At 45.1% G+C, this 23,146-nt stretch overlaps 1 protein-coding gene across 2 annotated transcripts in view; it reads right to left on the bottom strand.

Annotated features, from left to right (window-relative positions):
- Positions 1-1,846: 1,846 nt before the first annotated feature.
- The window catches only part of NCMAP (non-compact myelin associated protein), a 36,353-nt gene continuing 15,053 nt past the window's right edge, over positions 1,847-23,146 (bottom strand). The window contains exons 1-4 of one of the 2 annotated variants that reach the window (XM_037017739.2): positions 13,458-13,681; positions 9,883-9,971; positions 6,717-6,801; positions 1,847-4,484 (exon numbers count right to left, since the gene is read on the bottom strand). In XM_037017739.2, coding sequence (XP_036873634.1) covers positions 4,343-4,484; positions 6,717-6,801; positions 9,883-9,964 — 309 coding nt within the window. In that variant the 5' untranslated portion in view covers positions 9,965-9,971; positions 13,458-13,681 and the 3' untranslated portion in view covers positions 1,847-4,342. Of the gene's footprint in view, positions 4,485-6,716; positions 6,802-9,882; positions 9,972-13,457; positions 13,682-23,146 lie in introns of those variants that run through there. The other variant, XM_037017738.2, reaches the window with a different exon arrangement.

The following is a 23,146-nucleotide window of genomic DNA, read 5'->3' as shown; positions in this document are numbered from 1 at the left end:
GCTGGAAAAAATGAATAAATTGGTGGTTTTGTTTCTATGAGATCAACTGAGGCACTGTAGCCCCGCTTAAGAGCATTAGGAGGTCCAGGTAAAAATCATGCAAGAGATTGAATTTGAGCTGGGAAGGGCCCCTTTCTGCTAATAGAGGGCTGTAAGCAGAAAGAGGGTTTCACATCCCGGAGACCTGAAGGTCAGTCTTCTTTCTACCTGCTTCTTCCCGACTGTCAGAGTCCAGGACAGTAGTATCTGCTGAACCACAGTAGTCTGCTTTTTTGCCAGGAAATTTTCTGCGCAGGGAAGGGATGCCCTGGGACAAAGGGCTACAGAGCTGACACAATACCCCTGCTGTGCGCTCCCATCCAGTGGGCCTGAGACGATTCCTGGAGACATTTTTGTTGGGTTACTGCACACCCACAAATAGCTACTTAAAGAAAGGAAAAGAACAAAACTTCACAATTGGAGGGCTATTTAGAAAAGGCATTTAAAAAGGAGCACATACACAGATGTGCCTATTACTTCTTGCAATAGACTCTAAATTGTTCTCCCAGCCTCCAGCCTCTCCCACTCCAAACCATTCTGCACACTGAAGCAGGATTAACCTCCTTAAAGCACAGATCTGATCTTGTCACTTCAATGCTCAAGCACCTTCAGTGGCTCCCCATTGCCTTTAAAATAGCCAAGCATTGAAGATCCTTCGTACTGGAGTCTCTCTTTTCTTCCCCACCCAACTCCCACTGCTTGATTGGACATCTGCTAAGCTGCTCTCTCCAGTAGGGCTCTGTCTCTCCTCCCATTCTTCCTCTGGCTCAATCTTCTACTCTTGGTTTAGGTATTATTTCTCCTGGGCAGTGTTCTTCCCTACCCTCCAACCTGCGGGCTGAGCTGGGTGCCCCAGCAAGAGGCTTATCAAACACCCTGAATTCCCTATAAAAAATTATTGTTTTATATTGTAGTTGTCTTTCCTGCTACACCATACGTTCTGTGAGGTCAGAGACATACGCTTCTTGCTCACCATTTTATCTCCAGTGCCTGGCATGCACTTACTAATATAAGAAAGAACAAGTGAACTGAATAGTATTCCTTGACTCCAAAGTTTCACCCTTGCTCTCCTTTCCGCATGTGACCTGTCTTTGTCACAATTCCTGTCTACATAAAATGTATACCCAAACCGCGCATATTCTGTCACTTGATTCATGAGCAAGTTGATGCTACAGTAAAGCAGGGAAAGGATGGTCTTCTCAGTAAATGGGGCCGGGCCAACTGGATATCTATATGGAAAAAAATGCATCTTGACCCCCTACCTCACACACATACCAAAATCAGTTTTGGATGGATTTTATATTTAAATATATAAATATAAAAAAGTATATATATATAATATAAATATAAAAATTTTAATGGGATCCCCTTTGTGATATTTAATTAAGTTCACAAGTTTTCTAACTCACCAAAAGGTCTGGTGATGGCAGCCCCCGTTTACCTGCATCTTTCAGAAGCGAGAAAGCAATGTTTCAAACAGCTCCGGCTTTCCCCCAGGACCCTGTTTACGTTGTCAAAGAAAGGAAGTTTATAGAAAAGGTTATTTGTTATCTCTAAACTTAATTGAAATCAACTCAACAAATGTTTGATTTAAACCTTTTTATTTTTAGACATTTTTCTTTTAGTGTTTAATATCTTTTATTGATTCAGTGGCCAAGGCAGCATCTGCTCGGTTAGGAAAGGCACCTGTCAGAAACAGAATACACAATGGTGCTGTAAGGTCTCTGTCACAGGAGGCCGGCTGCAGACTCCTTGAGCAGCCACCATGACGTAATGTGGTTAGTAGCACTTCAGCTTGCACATAAGAGCCCTTAAAGGATGTTTATTGAGTTATCATCATTAGTTAAAAACACAACACTTAAACCCCTTTCTCTGCCTCCCTTATACCTCTCTACCTACCCACCCTTTCTCCATTCCTGAGCTTTCTTTTAGAAAAAGAGCATATACCAGAGGATAATTTCTCTAGTGATTCCAAGAAGATTCCACCAGGGGTAGAAGAATTTGGTTTTGGGCTGGAACATGCCAAACATTTTTTTTTTTTCTTTAAAGCAGAGTAGGTTTGGGGAACATATCTATTTGGGGACTGAGTCTTTAAAGAAATGGCTTTGCCCAGGTTTGATGCCACCCACCCCTTGCTCTTTGGGGGTAAGTGTAGGAGGGAATGAAGCAGGAATTCTTAGAGCTTAGACAGGTTTAGAAAGGCTTCTTTGGCTACAATCATGGAAGCCCAGAGGTGGCCACCCAAGTGGCTTTGCTCCCACTTTTGGTTTAGAAGCTAGACCTCTTACCTCCACTCAGACACATAGACAAGCCTTGTTCACCCACAAAAAAACAAAAACAAAAACATGTTCTTTGAGCCAGGGTGTTAGGGAAGAGTGTGAAGAAACAAAAAGATGGACTCTGGAGTGAGTCAAAGGGATCTGGGTTTGAGTCTTACCTTTGCAAATTACTAGCTGTAGGACATTGGGCAGGTACTTTGTCTTTCTGAGTTTGTAATTTCTATCTGCAAATGGGAAAAATAGGACCTCCCAGGGTTATTGGGAAAAATAAATCCTAGGAGGTAATTTATCTGTGAAAGCACTTTGCAATGTTCCTGGTACTTGGTGGATATTTAAACACAGTAGGGAGAAAAGATATCTGGGGAGAAAGGATTTGCCAGTATTTCTCCAGACAAATTCAAGTGAGCATTTTTATGGTGGGATGAAATGATCTGGGTGACCTCGGGCCAGTCTTATCTCCCTGATCCTCAATTTACCCCCTACAAAGGGATTTCTGACCCCAGGAGGGGGAGACTTCTAGAATTTGAGGTTAAATGTCAGAGGATGTTTCTTTCTATAACAGAATAAAGATTTATTACCTGTTTCCAAGATGCCTTCAATTTTAAGATGCACAATTGATTATAAAACATCTTTTTGAGAGAGAGAGGAAAAAAATACAACTATGGTAATGGACCTATTGATTTTAAGACATATTCTGATTTCATATGCATTAAAATATGAACAAATGTATATCCTGCAGTTGAAGAAATAGCATAATAATAATGCTGGCTCCCATTTACCAAGTATTTGCTGCTTGTAAGGCACTATCTGAGCTGCCTTAGTACATCCTCAACTTGTTATAGTAACTCAGTGAGGCAGATGTTACCATTTCCACATCAGGGTTAGGAAACCTGATGTGGAGAGGTTATGTCACTTTCCAAGGCCACACGACCAGGAAGTAGTGCGTGGAAGGCAGGTCTTATTTCCAAAATGTTTTCCCTTCTCAATAGATTGTTCTCCAGGTTAAGGAATCAAAGAGATCAGTCCTGTACAGAGATGCTTTGTGAATGTGGTACTTTGAATATGTCCAGAATCTCTGCAAAGTGATCAGCAAGGGCACAGGTAATACAAATTGAGTCGTAACCCAATCCATTCCAAATACTGGTCCTCGGAGGTAAAGTGCTACCTGGAGAGTGAGGATTGCTCAGAATGCACGCAGAGCGGAGCCAAGAAGTGAGACTGAGTCAGGGTAGATCCAGCCCCGGAGCAGGAGGAAGTGGCCCTGACTGGCCACCAGGCCCGTCCCAGGCTCATGGACACTGCAACAAGCTTTTGCCCTTCAGGCCACTATTCTTCAAGGTCAACCCATTCCTTTTACTCTGATTCTTCACTAATAAAGTAGAAACCTTTTGAGAAGAATTCAATTTTTCCCATAACTTTTCTTAAAGAGGGAAAAATGTGCTGACCAGTCATTATGAGCTAGTGAGGGCTCATCTACTACTGGAACAAGTTACAAATGAACGAGCTATAAAGTTGGTTTTCTGCTCAGTTTGTCCAAGTTAGTTCCCTTGAGCCTGATTGTGGAATCAAATATTTTGTTCTCAAATGCTGTGGATATGGCTCTTACTCTGGCATGACCCCAGAAGCAGACTCTATTGTAACATTCTTAGAAACATGTCTGACTGCTGACTGCTGACTAGAAGATTCCTGGGTTACCTGTCCGTCCGTCTGTCTGTCTAGCTATCATGTTTGTGAGGAGAGAGCCAACCCCACATCAGCGGGTTCCCAACTTGGGTCTACCTCAGATGACCAAAAAATGTTCCACAGCGTTTTGGAAGGTTGGCAGCAGGGAGATGGGCATTGCTGGAGTGGAGCAGGGCATGACGGGGCTGGGGGTTGCCTGAAGCACCAGATTGCATAAGAGATGCCCCTGTGGACCTGACCAGAAAGGACTCAAAGTAAAGCTGCCAGAGGACAAATGTGCTTCGTGGTCTTGGCTGGAGAAGGCTCTTTGGACAGTGGCCATCACAGCACCAGGGTGGGGGTCACCGAGTCTCCACGTGGATGTCAACAGGGCTGAAGGTCACCGTGGCTGGATGTTGGCTGGTGGTGCTGTTCGGGCCCAGGGCAGAAGGGGAGGCTGGCTTGGGGCCCTTGGGCTCCAGCTCCCGCCTTGTCCTCATTTTCCTGTAATGAGATATGCATGCACGGCTGAGTCTTCTGCCTCGTATCCCTTGGGGAATGGGCCCTCTGATTGTGTGTCCTGCTAGGAGATTAATGTAGATCAAAGTTAAATTACGCTGTTTAATTGTCAATCGTGGAAGGTTACAGCTGGAAAGTTCCTTAGATATCAGCTAGTCTGACCCTTCAGTTTTTGTTTAACCTGGATTAGATATTTAATTTTCTTTTTTTTCCTATTAATGAATGAGTCAAATGTCAGATAGGTAAGTATATTAAAAACAGATGTTACATTTCTTCTGTTTAAAGTTGTAGTGTGAGTTACATTCTGCAGCCTCAGCTTGCTGTTTGATGCCAGAAATATTTAAGAACTTTCTACATAGCTGAGAAGAGAATATACTTAAAACGTGTATCTTATCTTGCATTTCATATACTGTAATATTCAATAACTAACAACAATCATTAATTCTAATGTTGATAAGAAATTTAGTCTTGTCGACCTATCACCATTTATAAAAATTTCAAGTCCTCAAAAATGTTGTGTGAATAGTACAATTAATACCCATGTATCCTTCACAGAACGATTCACTGATTGATAACAATTTGCCTCATTTGCTTTCTTTCTCTTTCTCTCTCCCCATTTACACAGAGTTTTTTAGAAACTGTGAACCATCTGTAGGCTGCAGACATCCTGCCACTTCACCCCTAAGCACTCCTGAAAGCAAGGGCATTCATTCTCCATGTAACCCCGGCACATTATCACACTTTGAGACCTTTCCATTTTAAGGATGACAAGACCAAGGCAGAGAGAGAGAGAGATTAAATGACTTGCCTGCTTTTTGACAGACCAAAAACTAAACTCAGGTCTCTCAATCCCCAGCTGAAGGATCATTGTCAACAGTGGAGCCTCCATTCAAATTACCACCTGGAAAAGGGGTTCAGAGCTCCAGCAATGACAGAGAGGAATGGAGGGTAAACATTGGGATTTGATGCTGCTTCCTGGTTTGGGATAGACCCAAACTGTACTATTCCAAAGATTTTTTTAAAATTAAATGTTTAAAAGTTTAAAATTAAATGCTATTATTATTATGACTGTTACATGGAGTGGTGGAATATTTTCTTTGAAACAAGATGGACTGGGTTTGAATCCCAGCGCTGGCAATGAGGGCTGAGTAACCTTGTCCACTCTCCTTAATCTCCTTGTGCCCGTTTCACACCTATAAGATTGGGAATTCAGAAGTACCCACCTGGGGGGGTTGAGGATTAAATTACTGTGTGTAACCCATGTGTATGATCACAATGTACATATTATTTTGTGACCTTTGACAATATATTATCATCAGTTTTCCTCATCAATAAACACATTTCTATGGTATCTTTTTTTGTTAATGGCTTCCAAGTCTTCTATGATTTGGTTTTATTTATAGTCTTCTATTTTGATTTCTTCCCATAACAGAAGAGCCTTCTAGCAAAGGCATGACTTACTGGTGCTAACGCATAAGCTGTGTTTATTTTTTATAACATTTATTCTTTACGTGATCCAATTATATTATTTTATTTCCTCTTATTTGGTCCCAGAAAGCACAGTTGGGGTTATGTGCACCCCAGTATTTGTCACGCAAATAGTTATGTGCTCTGCTCAATACAACCTAGCAGAGGGCTCACCAAGAGAAAAGGATCAAATGCTGAATCAGAAGGTTTTGTTTAATCAATTACAAGAGGGTGAGCGGGGGTTTGATGTTTTGGTTTTTACTCATGCTCAGGTGTAAGGAGTCAGACCCGTGGCTACTGTGTTGCTTGACAGGAGATACTTTTAAATGGCATGGAAAGCTCTGGGTAAAAAATTTCTGCATTGCGCAGAAACTCTGGGCAGCACTTTTAATCATATACATTTCTGCTGAATTCTTCTAATTAGATTTCTTCTGAGAGCTGCCTCCCCACCAAAAAAGAGAAAGGATCAAAACATTCCTTTTGTGTTTACTGTGTTTACTGCAGTGCTCAAGGCCCTTATTGTTGTCATTATCTTTATTTTTTATATTTAAAGTATATTTCTCCAAGTACAAAAATATTTAGTCACTGTGAAATTCCTACAGCAGAAGAGATGATCAAAAAGGGTTAGAACGTTTGATGATGGACTTGGGATACTGCTGGGCATGTGACAGACACCCACAAATGTTAGTTCCCATTCGTTCTGACATCACTGAAGGGACCAGGCCATCCAAAGCCCAGGGTATCCCGTACCTGTTGTACATCTTCAGCAGGATCAGAACCACAGTGAAGATGAGGATGACAACCACCACAATGGCAGCAACGATGGCTCCAGAACCTAGAGTAGGAGGGGGCGGAGATGGCCACTGTGCACACTGAAATGCAGAAAAGCATTCAGACTGGGAGGGGACCCCTATGGTGGCCCCTTACATCCTCACTAGGTCAACAGGAAGAGAGAATGCAATGACCTGGGACATTCACTTCCAACCCCAGGACAGAGACACATCCAGACTGGCAGGGCACCTCTCCCACAAAGGGGCCTGCGGGAGGCCATGTCCTGAGCACACCACCTGCCAAAATTCTGTCTTAGGTCCTGTTCTTATTAGCCCTTACTCAGCTTCAAACTTCTTTTGTGAAGCAGGCAAGCAAAACACGGTTCTTTTTTAAAAAAATAATACCAAAGTAATGTGGTTTTTGTAGTTAATTTTGAAAATATAAATACAAGCAAAAAAAAATGGAGGGGAAGCTAAAGACCTCATTGCTCCAGGAAGCACTGATTATCTACACATATATACCTTAACCAAAGTGGTCATGTGTGTGCATATATTCATATTAAATGTTTATCGATCTTTTTCTGAATAATTTATTAATCCTGTAACTGAAAATCCATCTTAAGGAAATAGTCATAAATATGAAAAAATAGGCACTTGATAAAAGTGTAATCATGTTCCATATGCTATGCTGTTGTATAACAATATCCTATTCATCTTTCTATGTAATTACAGTTTCTTCATTATTTTTCATGGCTGCATAGTACTCCATTGTTTTGATGTGCCATGTTTGTTCAACTCCCTATTGAGGATATTTATGATGTTTTACATTTTACACTATCCAACTGGAATCCCATCATACAAACACACTGGTGTTAACACCTATCAAAAATAAGACTATGTCTTTGTAGCTTAATATCACAGATCAAAGATTAATATCAGCTCCCAGTCCCAATGTCCCAGTCTAATTTTAGATTCAAGGTCAACATCCTTGTCAGAATTGATGTTTAAAATATTAAAAACCATAAATGTTCACACTTTATAAACTAGTCTATTTGTTTCTGAGGAATTTATCTTACGGAATAATCTTAAATACAGAAAAAATCTTATGAATGAACGTATTTACTATAACCACTATTCATTCTAAATATGGGAATGGTTCAATAAGGTATAGTGCACGAAATATCATAATTGATGTGTAAAAAATAGAATATACGTGCACTCACATATCATACATACACTGTGTTGCAGCCATTAAAATATGTGCATATATCTTGCTGCACTGATGGACAGTGACTGCATTGGGGTATGGGTGAGGACTTGATAATATGGGTAAATGTAGTAACCACATTGTTTTTTCATGTGAAACCTTCGTAAGAGTGTATAAAATTTTTTTTAATGTGCATATAAATATAATGTTGAGTAAAAGAAGCTGGATGCAAAAGACTATAAATGGTATGATTCTATTTATATCAAGTGTAAAGCCAGATGGAATTAATCTCTGGTAGTAGAAGTCAGAAGAGCGGCTTCCCTTGGGTGTGTGAGGGACAGTGATGGCAAGGGGCACAGGGACTTCTGGGATACCGGTGGTGGTCTGTTTCTTGATCTGGGGCTGGTCACACAGGTGTATTTACTTTTTGAAAATTCATCCAGCCGTACACCTATGTACTTTTCTGAATGAATGGAATGCTTTCATAAAAGGTTTACTTAAAAAAAAAAAAGAACTATGTGCAAATATTCATAGGAAGAAGGACTGGAAGAAAAAAAAGGAGGAGGAAATTCATCCTGGAGCAACTTGTTCTTCTTTCTTCCTGAGAGTCCCCTGATGACACTTTAGTTCAGGGTTTTTCAGCCTCGTCTGGACAATTCTTCATTGGGGGAAGCTGCCCTGGGCATCCCTGGCCCCCACTCACCAGATGCCAGGACCGCTGCTCATCCTCCCCACCTTGTGACAACCAAAAATGTTTCCAGAGATTGCCAAGTGTCCCCTGGTGGCAGGGCCACCAGATAAAATGCAGGATACCCATTTCAATTAGAATTTCTGACAACAGTGAATATATTTTTTTAGTATATCTCAAATACTTCATGGCACATCCTTACATGAAAAAATCATTCATTGTTTATCTTGAATTCAAATATCTTGAATTCAGCTGGATGTCCTGTATTTTTATTTGCTCAATCTGGTAGTCCTGTCTACGGGGCAAAATCACCTAGCTGAGAACCATTACTGTTAGCCAAATAAAAACAGTTATTATTCCCATCTTGCTGACCATGATTCCATTTCGCCTGTATTTCCCCTCAGAGCTGTTTGGAGTCATACCTCATCAGGCCTCTGCAGGTCTCCCCACCCAGCAAGGAGCAGGCTCACACATGGGACCCTCTCCCAAGAGCCACCATTTCTGGGTCTCCACGGAAGAGACACACCTGCCATTAATCCAGCTTCCTGCCAGCACCACAGCCTGGAGCCGTTTATCACCGGGCAATGCTCCGCATGTGTCAGGAGGCCTGGTCCATTTGCAGCAGTATGTACCGAGTATGCTGAAATAACCTAAATGGACAGACTGCCTCTGACACAATCAATTGGCTTTCTAAAGAGTGAAGCCTTTCTCAAATTTTTCCTTCTGGGGATCCCTTATTCCTGGCAAACATCTCCCCAGGACTAACTCTTCCCGCCTACAGTCATTAACTCCCTTGTAAATTGACGGGATGTTTTTGCCTTGCAAAAACAGTTTGAAAGCAGCTACATTTCAAGGTTTCAGGGACATCTACAAGAGATTCAAATTTCCATTGCCCTCTAGACTCGACCCCCTAATGAAACTAATCATAGCAGGTGTAATGATAACACTACCACTCATGAGGTACCTGGTGTGCACTGAGGCTAGTCTAAGCTCTTCACGTGGATCGTCTCTTTTAGCCCTCACAACGACCTCCTGTGGCAGCTCATGTACGTCCCCATCTCCTAGCTGAGGAAACAGGCGCAGAGCAGGGATGTCACATCCTCAGGGCCACACGGACGGCACATGGGGGAACTGGGGCTGAGACCCAGGTGGGCTGTCCCCAGAGCCCATGCTCCTGACCTCTCTACCAGGAGCTGACCATGTATGTGTCCCACCATCCCTCCCCTGGCCGCCAAGCCAAGCCGATCTTACTTTTGTACAGAAAGTCTTCTTCTCTGGTGGTCGCATTCAGTGAAAAGAAGGTGGTACCCCCCAACGGGGTGGCAGTGGTCATCTTGCTCCTGGGGAGAATGAAGGTGACATTTTGTTTAAAACCAGAGTAAGCTATATTATAACCCCTGTCTGATGCCTCCTTTGGTTTTCATCTGGATGACTGGAGAATATTTAATATTAAGAGAATACAGTTTCTCTTAGCAGCAAGTAACTATAAGGCCTTTTGCGAATGCCATGGGGAATTAAAAAATGATGTCTAACATTTGTAAAGAACTTTATTTTTCAAAGCAGTTTAAATTCATTCAACATTTATTAAACTCCTCCTGTGTTTCAAACAGACTATCTATTGATATATAATTGATCTCCTGGAAAGGAAAGGTTATTATTGCCATTTTATTGATGAAACTGAAGCTTCCAAAGCTGCATGGGGCCCCAAGTACCTAGAACCCAAGGTGTCCACCTCCCATGTTAGTGGGCTTCCTACCACCCCACAACAGTGCTGAAATGGTATTCCTGCTTTTAAAGGTTCACAATCTAAGGAGGCAAAAAAAAAAAAAAGCAGATGAAGAAATTAACTGATTATTAACTAGTCACTGACATGAGCCTCTGGGTTGTGAAGAATGATTTCAAGGCGGGGGATAAGTCTGAATAGGTCTTGAAGGATGGGCATGGTTGGGGAGGAGAGGAGAGACAACAAAGTTCGGGTTGCATAAACTCCCATGGGACGAGCCCATGCATTTTGAACATCTCTGCCACTCGCTGGGCTCTGCTGTGGGTGCCTTTGCACACTACATCCGTCCCTTTAATCCTCTCAATCATCACATTTTGCTGTTGAGCAAACTGAGGCTCAGGGTGGTTGAGTGACTCGAGCAATGTTACACAGCCTGGAAGATGTGGAGTTGGGATTCACGTGTATTCTCTGACTGTTCAGTATATCTTCTTTCCCTGACACACACAGGAATCAAAATTCACAATCCTATGATTTTATGCTTGAGGATGGAGCCAGAAGGTATGCAGTTAAAATGATGTCACACCACTAGAAACAAGTGTTAAGATCCTCCTGCAAGAATTATATTCTAAGCAAAAGGGTATTATAAACAATTGCTCTGAACTATGGGCATCAAGAAAAGAAGGGAAACAAACCAGGCTTTGCTTCTCTACTTTGGAGAGGCACTTTTCCTGTCACTGCTGGCAGTGTAGGGCCCAGGCAGCACCTCCACCAAGAGAAGAACCATCCAGGCCTATCTGTATCCCTAAGAAGCCATAAAGCCTCATATAAGAGATATTCTATACTTTTAAAAAGATATTTGTGCACAAATTTTTCTTTTTCATAGCAAGAAATCTTTTTAAATTATGAAGGCTATAAGAACCCATGTACCCACCACTCAGATTGAATAAATGGCTACAATCATATTTCCTTCAGTTCTTCTTTGTTCAAAAAAAGAAGTCAAGACTCCGCTGAAGTCCCTTTCTATCCTATTTCAATTCCATTTCCCCCCTCCTCCCACCACTACCTTGGATATTACTGCCTATTCTTTTCATCAAAGTTTTAAAACGTTTGCTATGTTTTATGGGTATGTATATACCCATAAATATTGTATATATATCCATAAACATTGTGGTCCTACCTATTTATTAAGCAAATATAAACTGAGCATCTACCAAGTAACTGGCTATGCTGGGTGCCAGGAACACACTAGGGAAATACAAGACAAAATCCTTCTTGCCTCCAGAAGCTCACATTCTAGTAAAAGAGAGAGAGACTCTGAGACTGTAGGCTTGATCACTGCATTCTTAGGTTCAAACATTCATCTCCCTGGTGCCCTGTATCTGGCAGTGAGAGCCCTTCACTGGCTGTTCCCACCCGCTATTTCCAGCCTCTCAGCATCTCACACCAACCTCCGCCATCTGTCCTGATGAAGGACCATCCCACCCTCCCCTGTCATTTCTGTCTCTGGACTGGCTGCCCCAGGCTTTGGCCTCCCCAGGTTCCCACCTGGGCCTCTCCTGAGAGTGCCCAGTTCTGGGCTGCAGCTTCCCCCACTCTCCCAGCCCTTGATGGGAACAGGGGTCAGCACCCCTCATCTGCACCCAGGCTGGGGGCTCTGGGGCTGTGGCCTGCCTCCACCCCACTGGGACCTCAGCCTCGGAATGCCCCTTTGAGGCCAAGCCCTGTTCACCCATGTGATGGGCTCCACCCTCACTTTCTCTGCTTTCCTTTAAGCCTTGGGCCCTGCCTCAAACCCCTACCTCCCCAACTGTCTATCCCCTTCTCCCGGAGACCAGCTCCTCAGGACTCCCACGACTCAGGCTCCCTTGAGGAGCCCTGTGTGGCTCTGCCCGGCCTCCCCACACTGGCCAACCTGTCTGCATGGATGGGCTTCCTGTCTCCGGACGACCTTCAAACAGGTCTGGGTTGGCCATGCTCCACAGCCAGCTCCCCCAAGAATGAACACATCCTTCAAGACTCAGGCCAGTCACCCCCAGGAAGCCTCCCCCAAGACAGAATGAGGGTCTGTCAGTTCGTTCTGTGTTCCCACAAAGCTCCCTGCAGTGAGCCTCCCCCTGCACGCACCGCAGCAGCCTCCTCTAGCCATTCCCCTTTCATGTTCGTGGGCGGACCTGTGCAGGTAGAGACTGTTTCTGGCTCTTTTCCTATCTTCCTACTTCCCCCAGATCAAGGTCTGGCTCTTCTCCCCTCTGCCAGTGGAAATCCTTGAGGGGTAAATGAATTTCTCTCAGCTTAGTTTGCTTATGTGTAAAATGAGGCGGCTTTCCCCAAGCGAGCTGAGGGTCAGAGGTTAAGTATGGGAACACTTTTCAGCACTCAATAAATGGCAGCTCTTATTTTTTAGTGAGTATTAGTAAATATTTGTTGAACTAAATTAGAGACAGAACACATCCTTCAAGACTCTGGAGCATAAAACAAGAAAAAATTCATTCTATAAAAACAAGTATGAACCACTACGAGAACATGGAGTAAAAGTCTTCCCCAAACCCCCACCCCCACGCTGCCTCCCCAGGAGAGGAGCCTGCCCCCTCCATTCCCCATCCCTGCACATAGAGTTTTAATATGCATTTGCCTAAACCCTCTGCCTCTTTCCCCAGCAATATCAAACTGAAAAGGTTCACACGTAATATTTTCTCACAATTCCTTTTGAAACAGAAAAGAGAGGCAAATAGGTGGCCACTGATCATGGGTCATTTAGTGGGAGAGACACAGCATAATCACTGGAGAAGCTAGACTGTGCCTGTGAACACATCTGCTGTTGAAACAACTTGCACTAAAATGACAGAAGCCACCATCCAAGCGCCTGTCACACGTCAAGACCTTGTGCCAGATATTTTTTAGCCATGCTTTGATTTAATTAGCAAATGCCACATAAGATGGGTTTTCCTCTCCCCTTCTTTCAAATGAGGACACTAAGATCTGGGGATATAAAGCGATCTTCCTGTGCTCATACAGCCTGCCTCTGGTTCACATCCAGGAGGTCCATGACAAGCCACTACAGAAATGTGCACACTGTGTGCACACCGCCACCCCCCAGACTGACCAGTAGTGCAGCCGCCCCAGGCCACCAGGATACAGGCTCCTCTGCAGGTCCTCAGGGCGACTTCTTGGGCGCTGAGTTCCAGGTGCAGTCCTCCTTTCGCATGAGCCCAGCTACTCTTCTTCTGAGTGAACGCGGAATAATCTCAGGGGGTATCTTGCCTCATCTAAAGCCTAAAAGCTCTCAATTGCATCTCTGTTCCTCGCCGCACTGCAGAAGGCGGGAGGGAGGGTGGAACACTGGTGGCCAAGGATGTGGGTGTTTTCATATGTGGGGCCCAGTGAGTCTTGTTAGCCAAGTTACATCCAGCAGGGGGATTTCAGGATCAAATGTGCCTATGACCAGGTCCACGGCCGCTGGGAAGGGTGGAGAGCACAAGAGGGTGAGGCTGGTTTCCACTGTCAGAGGTTAATTTAATAATAATAATAATCATAATAAACCACGTGTCAGACACAGCACTCAGTGCTTTATCAGGGAGGTCTCACTGAATCCTCTTACCTACCCAGTAAGGAGGGTGCAATCCCTGTGCCCATTCTACAGATGGAGAAATTGAGGCTTACAGTGAAGAAGAAATCAACCTAAGCTCACGAGGGCAATATGCAGCCATGTCAGGATTTAAGGCAGGGTCTGTCTTCTTCTGCAGCCCCTTCTCCATTAACCCTCACTAGACTGCCTCCCCCTGAATGCAAAAGGCACAAATGACCACCCAGGACCTAAAAACCAAGAAAGGGCTTTGATGAGGAAACACACAGGCTGGGGCTCAGCAGAGAGAGCCAGAGCCCTTGCCCCAGGCTGCTGACCCTGACTGGTCCCTGACCTTGGCCACACTCTGAACCTCTATCTTCAGCACAGCTTTAATCACATTTACAGAATCTACAAGGAACTGTTGTTCTCTTGGGTTGTTTACAAATGGCCCTGTGTGGGAGGTCACTTTGGGAAGTGACAGCGGGTCATGACCATCTACCCACTGGGCTACCCTTCTCTGACTGTCCCTTGGTCAAGTGTAAGAGCCGTAGCTGGAGGATAAATGCTGCCAGATCCCACCTGTCCAGTCTCCCCAACTGCTCTGCCCCTCCTTCCGTCTGGACTGGCCTGTAAGTCCCTCCCTGGATAAGACAACAAAGACACTACCAACCCTGACAGACCACCATTTAAATGTTAACTGTAACCCATGAAGGACTTCAGTTCACCAAAACATGGGATTGATTTCTGCCAATCATCAGAGAGATGGGAGCTTCCTGTGACGTGGTCTGTTCTGCAGACATGAACCTTACTACTTCCAAGCAGCCCCTGGAGTTTTGGGGATGTTTTTCAGAAAATTAACCTTCATGTTGGAATCAAAATCTCCTTCCTTGGTCCCACAAAGGTATTGGCTGCCTCTTCCACAGAACAATTTGTCACGTTTAAAAAGCACTTGTGTGTGTGAAAGGTTAAACAAACTTGGATGAACTGTTTAGCTGATAATCAGCACATCAATTTTACCTCCCACCACTAGGTGGCGATAGCAGTTGGTCAACAAAGGGCTGGGAAATGTCCTATGAAGCCAACCTGTTTCTAAGTGGAGGAGCTTCTTTCTGCCCTTGAGAACGTCAATTGTACGTTCTCTGATTATGTTTTTTTCCTCTTGGATAAATATTCTTGGTTCCTTGAAACAATCTTTGGAGTGATAGTGTCCTTCATGGGTTCCTCATTTCTTTGTGTATCAATGACTTCCTTAAATATAGCACCCGAACTACGCATGACTCCAGAGGGAGCCTGCAATGTCCAGAATGACATTTGTCTTGATACTTAATAGACCCAAGCCTGAATTCCACTGAATTCTGCTGAATACTAGCTGGGTGACCTTGCTCAGCTTGTGTCACCTCTTGGTCTTCTGATCTGTAAAACAGGAGTAACAAACTCCATAGGGTTGCTATGAGAATTAGATGAGATAAAACATGTAATACATTAAGCACAGTGGCTGTGCACAAAATGTTATTATGTCACACTGGAATCAAGCAAACAAACAGTTCATTAGCTTTACAGGCAGTCACACCACACTGCTTATACACACCCTGTTGATATACCCCCAAACCTTTTTCAGATTATTCTCATGCCTGTTTATGGCTAATCGAAGTCCTAAAATCTGTAAGTGGAAGGGTTTTCTAACCTGCAAACTGCTAAGGAAATACAAGGCAGTAATAGCCGCCTTATGTTTGTGACAATTTTACTCTTGTGCGAATGTCTTTTTAAATTTGAGTGCAGGACTTCATATCCCTGTTAGTCTTGACCTTGTTGATTGGGGCTCTCAGGACAGAGACTCCAACTCCTCCTGGGTGGCTCCTGAGAACCCCTGATAGTGTTTTAACAGAGCATATTACCTAGAAGCTCTTGAACCAGCAAGGGCTTTGGGGTCAGCTAGACCTGGGCCTCACCGCTGACCAGCTCTACAAGCTGAGACATTTCTGTAGGCCTCATTGTTTATATTATAAAACAGGGATAATACCCGCTACCTTGGGTTATGAGAATCAATGAGATATAGTTACCCAGTACACTGCCTAACAGATGGCAGGTGAGCGGAGAATGTCAGCTCCTAGCCTCTCTTCTCCTTCCCTTCTGTCCTCAGTCTGTTTCCCCTGCTCTACTTGGACCTTGAGTTCCCAGTTCTCCACATGTCATGTGTTTGCTGCATTTGGTCAAACTCAGGTATGAAAAGGAAGGTCAGGGAGCCAGACCATGAAGATGGGGTCCCAAGGAGGGGATCTGAAGAGGATTCACTAGAATTTCTGGGAGGTTTGACCTTCTCGTCTCTACTGACGGCAGAGACAGAGAAAACAGTGAAACCTCCCCTAGGCAGGCAAAAATCCTAATGGGACTGGTAGGCCATAGGGGCTGCAGGGTGGGCAGGGGAAGAGCAAACCACAGATTCATAACGTAGGGTGAGAATCAGGAGACCAGTGTTCCCTCTGCCACTCACTTGCCATGTGACTTGGGAAAGTGCTCTCTCCTCTCTGGACCTTGGTTTCCCCATCTATAAAATGGCCTAGTTTGGAGATGATCACTAAGGGCCTTCCCAGTCTGTGGTTTTATTGCAGAGAACAGCCATTCATAGCTTAACTCAACAACCAGTGTCTTCCAGAAGCTCACCCTTCCTTGTAGATAGTGACTAAAGGGATGTTAAGAGAGGAAAGTCAGCACGTGCAATTCAGGCTGGAGGGCAGCTGAGCCTGGAACAAATGGAGAAACTCCGCAAAGCAGTTCTGACCTGGCCACAGCATTGCATGTGGGACCCTCACGATCAAACCTTCAAACACTCTGTTGGGTGCATAGTAACCCAATTCTGCCTGAACACTAAACGGCCACCTCCTGCACTCTCCATTCCTGTTGGGTTCCACACCATGGCCCCCCACCCCATCTGCCAGTGGGGTCTGAATGGCCTTCATGCTCCCCTGAACTTGGGGACAATACACAATCACATACCAAACATATGTTCCTTGTTGTTGGTGCCCAGAAATTAAGATGTACATTTCTTATTTTATTTATCTATCCATTCTTTCATCTTCCCATCCACTTATGCACACATCTACCCATCTACTACACACATTCATCCTCCCACCTGTTCTTTGGTCCATTTCCCCTGTCATTCATTCAACCAGTGCCCAACATGTACACAGCACTGAGAGAACTCAAAGAACGGCCATGGGGACGACGTTCCTACAGCTCAAACAAGGACGATGAGAAATGAAATGGTTTCTCTTTAAGAATTTTCCCTTTAATCAATATTTACTGGAGATCATCCCTCCCTCCTGCCTAGCCCAGCAATGATAACAGAGAGGTACCTGATTAATACGGCAAAGTTCTGTGGAAAAAGCACTGGTCTGTGGATCTGGAAGTCTGGGTCTTAGGCCCACCACATCAATTCCTATTTCCCACCCTGACAAATTCTGGGTTGAACCTTCTTTGTTTCTGACTTTTGTGGCCCACATTGTAAAGGTGCCTCACGGAGCTTCCTACCCAAGTCTTGCAATACTGATAAGTTCCTCGTACTAAGAGTTATAAATAGAAATCCCAGAGGAAAGTTGTCACAAGGCAGATTTTTGCCTTGTACCAAAAGGGCAGCACAGACCGTGCCAGGAGTCAGTAGGAGGAAGACACCTGTGGGCGTCAGGGCTGAGACTGACCGGGAGCTGGAATGTGATCCGTGGCTTCCATTGGTCCCTTGCTCTTTGGGCCCAAGCCAAGGGCCCAGCTCCTGAGCCCTCAAACTACACCTGGGCCCCTGCGTAAAATCTCCAGTTGTCCTGCTGACCCCCAGCGGGAAGAAGAAGGACAAGGTTAGAGTTTATGCCCCCAGGTGGACATGTCAGAGGGAAATCATTCCACCTTGACATTCTAGTCAGGAAGGGAAGGGAACTATGATTTAAAGAGACACTAACAAAGCGGTGGGCACTATGCTTCCACAAACATTTCCCCATTTAAACAGTCCAGCAAGGTGGGTCTTTCCATCTCCATGTCGCTGACAGGGAACAGAGGCTCAGAGAGGCTAAGTGACTTGCCTAAAGTCTTGCAGCAAGTGAGTGGAGGACCTGAGTCTCCAACTCAGATCTCCTACCTCACACTGTCGGTGGCTACCAGGCCTTCCAGGATGTAAACAATGCTCCTGGGGACACTTTGAGAAGGGTCAGAGGCCCTGCTGTGCCAGGACTCTGCTGACTATTTTTCTATCTGTTGCTATTTTGAGCCCAGGAGGTATAACAAACCTTCAGAGTATGGTGGGGGTCCTCAGCCATGGCGCTGGTTACATTTGGGCCAGATAATTCCGCATGGTGGGGGCCATTCTGTGTATGGCAGGAAGTTTAGCAGCATCCCTGACCTCTACCCACTCATTGCCTGTAGCATCTCCCAGTTGTGACAACTGAAAATGTTTCTAGAAGTTTCCAAATGTCTTGTGGGGGGCAAATCATCCCTGGTTGATGACTCCTGGAGTAGAGCTACTGGCCTGTCTCTTGAGAATTTCCTATCCTTCCTATTCAAGAAAGTCTAGGCAAGAAGAAAAACATACTGTCCATACTTAATCTGCAGACAGACAACCAGCAATAACAACAACGAGGACCACAAACACAACAGCCCCCATCTGTCGAGGGCTTACTACGCCTGGTTACCATGCTAAGTATCTTACATGTATTTTTTTCTCATATGTTGTCTCATATATTTTCCAGATGAAGGAACTGAGGGTCTGAGAGGCTAGGTAGCTCGGCAGAGTGGTGCAGCAGTTCCCTATGGCTGCTGTGACAAATTACCAAAACTTAGTGACTTACAACAATGAAAATTAATTTTCTTACAGTTCTAAAGGTCGGAAGTCTAAAATCAGGCTCACAGGGCTAAAACCAACGTGAAGGTAGGGCTGTGTTCCTTTCAGAGGCTCTAGGGGGCATCTGTTTCCTTGTCTTTTCTAGCTTCTGCAGGCCACCTGCATTCCTTGGCCCATGACCCCTTCCTCCTCATCTTCAAGCTAACAGTGTAGCATCTTCCTCTCTCTCTCCTCCTTTGACCTCTGCTTCCATCACTGTGTCTCCTTCTAACTGCCCTGCCTCCCTCTTATAAGGCCCCCTGTGATTCCATTGGTCCCACCCAAGCAGTCCAGGATAACCTCCCCATCTCAAGATCCTTAACTTAATCACTTCTGCAAAACCCCTCTTGCCATGTGAGGTAACATCAACACAGGTTTTACGGGGATTAGGATGTGGCTATTAATGGGGCCACCATTCAGCCTAATGTATAGGAGAGAGGCTCTCATATGTCTGACCCCAAGGTTTGTACTCAATTACTCCTGCCTCCCCTGCCCTGCCTGAACAGACATATCCCATAGGCCAAGTGCTGTGGGGATGTGGGGGCAGATCAGACATGTGTAGGGAGTGACAGGCACCAGCAGGCATCAGCCAGGAGTAGGTGAGAATTCTAGGGAGAGGAGAAGAGTCTTGGAGGAGCTGTGGCAAGGTGTGGGGTGGGGCTCACAGGCCCGATTCTCGCCCTACTTTGCCAGGTGAATTCATGGAAGTCTCAGCACCTACCTCCAGCCTGACTTCAAATACATCTTTGGTTCATCTGCCCTGAACAACCACACCACCCCAGGCCCTGCCAGCCAGAATTCAGTCCCATCTATGTGATTTCTCTGCCCAGTTAACTGGTAGCCATTCCCAATGTTTCCTTTCCAAATCTTCTCCCTGCCAAGGGCTTAGAAGGTCTTTAGCCTTGTACATCTACTCCCTGGTGTACAAGGAAGCCCTTCCATCAATCCCTTTACAGAACAGAAACCCACTGAGCAGACTAGCCAGCTTATCTCTCCAGATAGGCTGAGCCTTTGGCCTTTTCCAGTAGCTCTCAGGCTCTGCAGCGACTTAGGGATGGTTTCTCTGGGCAACTGGGCACAACAAATCTTCTGGCCTGCAGGAAAACTACAGGTAAGAAGAAGAATACATTTGGGTTTGTCTCATCCTGTGAGAAACAAAGTATGGGGTCAATCTTTCTTTTAAAAAATGCAGTAGGCACATGGTGTGGGGGATCATGGGGAAAACAGTGTAGCACAGAGAAGGCAAATTGTGAATCTGTGGCGTCTTGCTGCACTGATGGACAGTGACTGTATTGGAGTATGGGTGGGGACTTGATAATATGGGTAAATAGCAGATGGTACACAAGTATTCATCTCTGCTTCCTCCTGAAATGCCCCTGTAAGTGACAGGAAAGGAAATCAAGATGTATAAATCCACAGGCCTAAGGGAAAGGAAAGGAGACAGGCCAGTCCGGGTGTGAGAGCTGGAAAAGCTGACCGGTGCACTAACTTAGCAAGCTGGAAAAGGCCAAGGCCCAAACCTACAGACTGGGAGAACCAGTAAAAATGGATCATATCCAAGAAACCCCAGGAAGACTCAGGAATGGGTGGCAACAGAGGCCACCACAAGCCAGGGTGCCATGTGGGGCTGAAAAGAGGATAATCAAAGGCTGTAAGAGGAGCAGCTCAGCCCAGCCCCCTACTGTCCCCTCTGCCCCAGGCCTCTTCCAGCCAGCAGAATATGGTAAGTTTCCCCCTACAGAGAGTGAACCTGGCAGTAGATCTGCGCGGCCAAGCTGACAGCCACATGTATCCATATGAATTTAAGTAAGAATTAAATAAAATGAAATAGAATGAACAGTTTAGGCCCTCAGCCCCACTGGTCACATTTCAAGTGCTCGATGTCCACTGTGGCTGTGGCTCCTGTACGGGTCGGCGCAGGTGAGACCATGTTCACCACTGCAGAAAGATCCCCTGAACGGCTCTGCTCTAGGCCCTGACCATCCAAATGTGGTTCTTGGGTCAGCAGCATTGGCAACTTCAAGGACCTTCCTAGGAATGCAGAATCGTGGGCTACATTCCCACATACTGGGTAAGAATCTGCCTTTTAGCAAGATCCCTGCATGATTCATATGCACATTTGACTTCAGGACTCAGGAGAAACCTAGCACAGCTGGAAGGAGGAAGTTAATTCCTGGCTGAAAATGGGCTGGAGGGAAAGTCTAAATCCTATATGTGGGACTCACCCAGTCCCCTTAGCTCCCCAGGCAGCCAGAACTCTGAGCAACAGGTTTAACTCCCGGACAGAAATTCAAGAGGAGACTCTGAGGAGACTGGCCAACCAAAGAGAACAGAATCCAGACCCTGATTCACCTTACAAGGCCCTCCAGTGAAAGACCAGGCTCCTGCCAATCAGCCCATGGGGGGGTCACTAGCTGACAAGCCCACCCCCATGCTCAGTTTCCAGTGAGCTTTTCAGTGCCTTAGTCTTAAACAGGAACAGAGAGCCAAGGGTCAACAGACCTTTGGAGGTGAAAACCTCGAACACCACGAACAGATAGCGACTAAAACAAACTAACACATGGAGGTATTTAAAGCAAACAGAGACAATACCCAGCATGGGAGAAAACTTCAGCATCTTCAGAGAGATAAGATAGTGCACCTATAAAACAGGCACAGGATGATGTAAGAAAAGAATATTCTGAGGACAAGAAAGAATGCTAGGAAACTAAAAATATAACAAAAGAAATTAAAAATCAATAGCAGGGTTGGAAGACAGTTGAGGAAAATGTCTCATACAGTGAACAAAAAGATGGAAAGAAAGTAGTTGAAAAGAGATTACTCCAGGAGGTCCTAATAGTAAGAATTCTAGAAGTGATTAGAAAGAGAAAATCATGGGGAGGAAATGATCAAAGAATATCTGCCAATTTCCCAGAAATGCAGACCATGAATTTTCAGAATGAGAGAATGCTTTGAAATCCTCAGAAAATGAATAAAAAAGACCCACTATGGGGCTCCTCCTCATGACCTTTCAGAACATGAGGCATAAAGAGAATATTCCACACATGTCCACAGATTATTTTTAAAGAAAAATAAGGCCAAACATAAATAAATGGATCAATAATCAGATGAAATCAGAACTTGACAGCAGTAGCACAAAAGCTCTGAGATGACCCTCTAAAACTCTGAGGGAAACTACTCTCCAGCCTGGAAATGCACAGCAGGCCACACTAAATATTGAGTTTAAGGGTAGAAGAACAATATTTTCGTGCATGCGAGGCTTCAGAAAACATCCTCCCCACCCCGTGCACCTTCTCCTGCAAAGCTCCTGGAGGGCAGGACCCCCAGAGTGGAGGGGAAAACCGAACACGAGAAAGGCTTGGGATCGGGGACCAGGGAGTGCCCGGGCTGGTGCCCTGTAGCAACTTTGGGGGTTCCCAGTATGACTAGGGGGAAGAGGGACACGCAGGGCGGACTCTGCCAGCTGAGAAAACCCCTTTTCATCACAGATTTTCTGGCAAGTTTGGGGGATGAACCCATGAGCAAAAACGAAGCTCCTCTAAAGGCTTAAGGACCCAAACTCCTCCCTCCTACCCCCTCCCCTGCTAATTTTCTTCAACCCCTCCCTGCACCCACTGAGGCAGCTCTAGGAGGCAACTTCTTGTGATCACAGGATTCTGTGGAACCCAGTCTGAGAACTATCGAGTACACAGACCTCTCCTCACAAATGGGGAAACTGAGGTCCAGTGAGGCTCCCAGGGGCACACAGGAGAGGAAGGTTCATTGGTAGTCAGTCCATTTGGTACATTTTCAAGAACTCCTTTTTGATTCATTCAAAGTAAGATCAATAACAATAATAGCAAGAACTAAACCAAACCTAAAGGCAGCTGCTGGTGAGCTGCACGTGAGCTCCCTCCTGGCCCTTGCGTTTCCCCTTTGCTCCGCATCTAACCACCCACCCTGCGATGCACCCAAACTCAATTTCTGAGAAGCATAGGCCGAGGTTTCTGGGTCACTTCTGCCACCTATAAAAGCAGGAACACGTAGGTGAAATTGAGTTTTGTACATCATGACCCAGGCAACTGTCAATTTCAGTGGGGGGGAAATGGGTGGGAGTGCAGGGAAAACAAACAAACCCACATGAGCACCAACAGTCTCCTCAGAACAGGGGCCCTGACCTCCCTGTTCTTAGGTAGTTAGTTATTATTACTGGTTTTTAAGAACCAAGGCCAGTGCCTCTTACAAACCCCAGTAATCTGAGTCTGTCCCCAGCACTGACCTTCCAGTGTTCTCACCCTTGATTCTCTGCCTCAGCTTCTGCCTTTTCCAAGGGTTTGGCTCCTTTCAAAGTATTGGTATTAATGAGCTAAGGAGGTGAACTGTA

The sequence above is a fragment of the Manis javanica genome, chromosome 4 (assembly GCF_040802235.1).
Source record: "Manis javanica isolate MJ-LG chromosome 4, MJ_LKY, whole genome shotgun sequence".
NCBI classification, from domain to species: Eukaryota; Metazoa; Chordata; class Mammalia; order Pholidota; family Manidae; genus Manis; species Manis javanica.
Note: the sequence above shows the minus strand (reverse complement) of the source record. Positions and strands in the feature narration are given on the sequence as shown.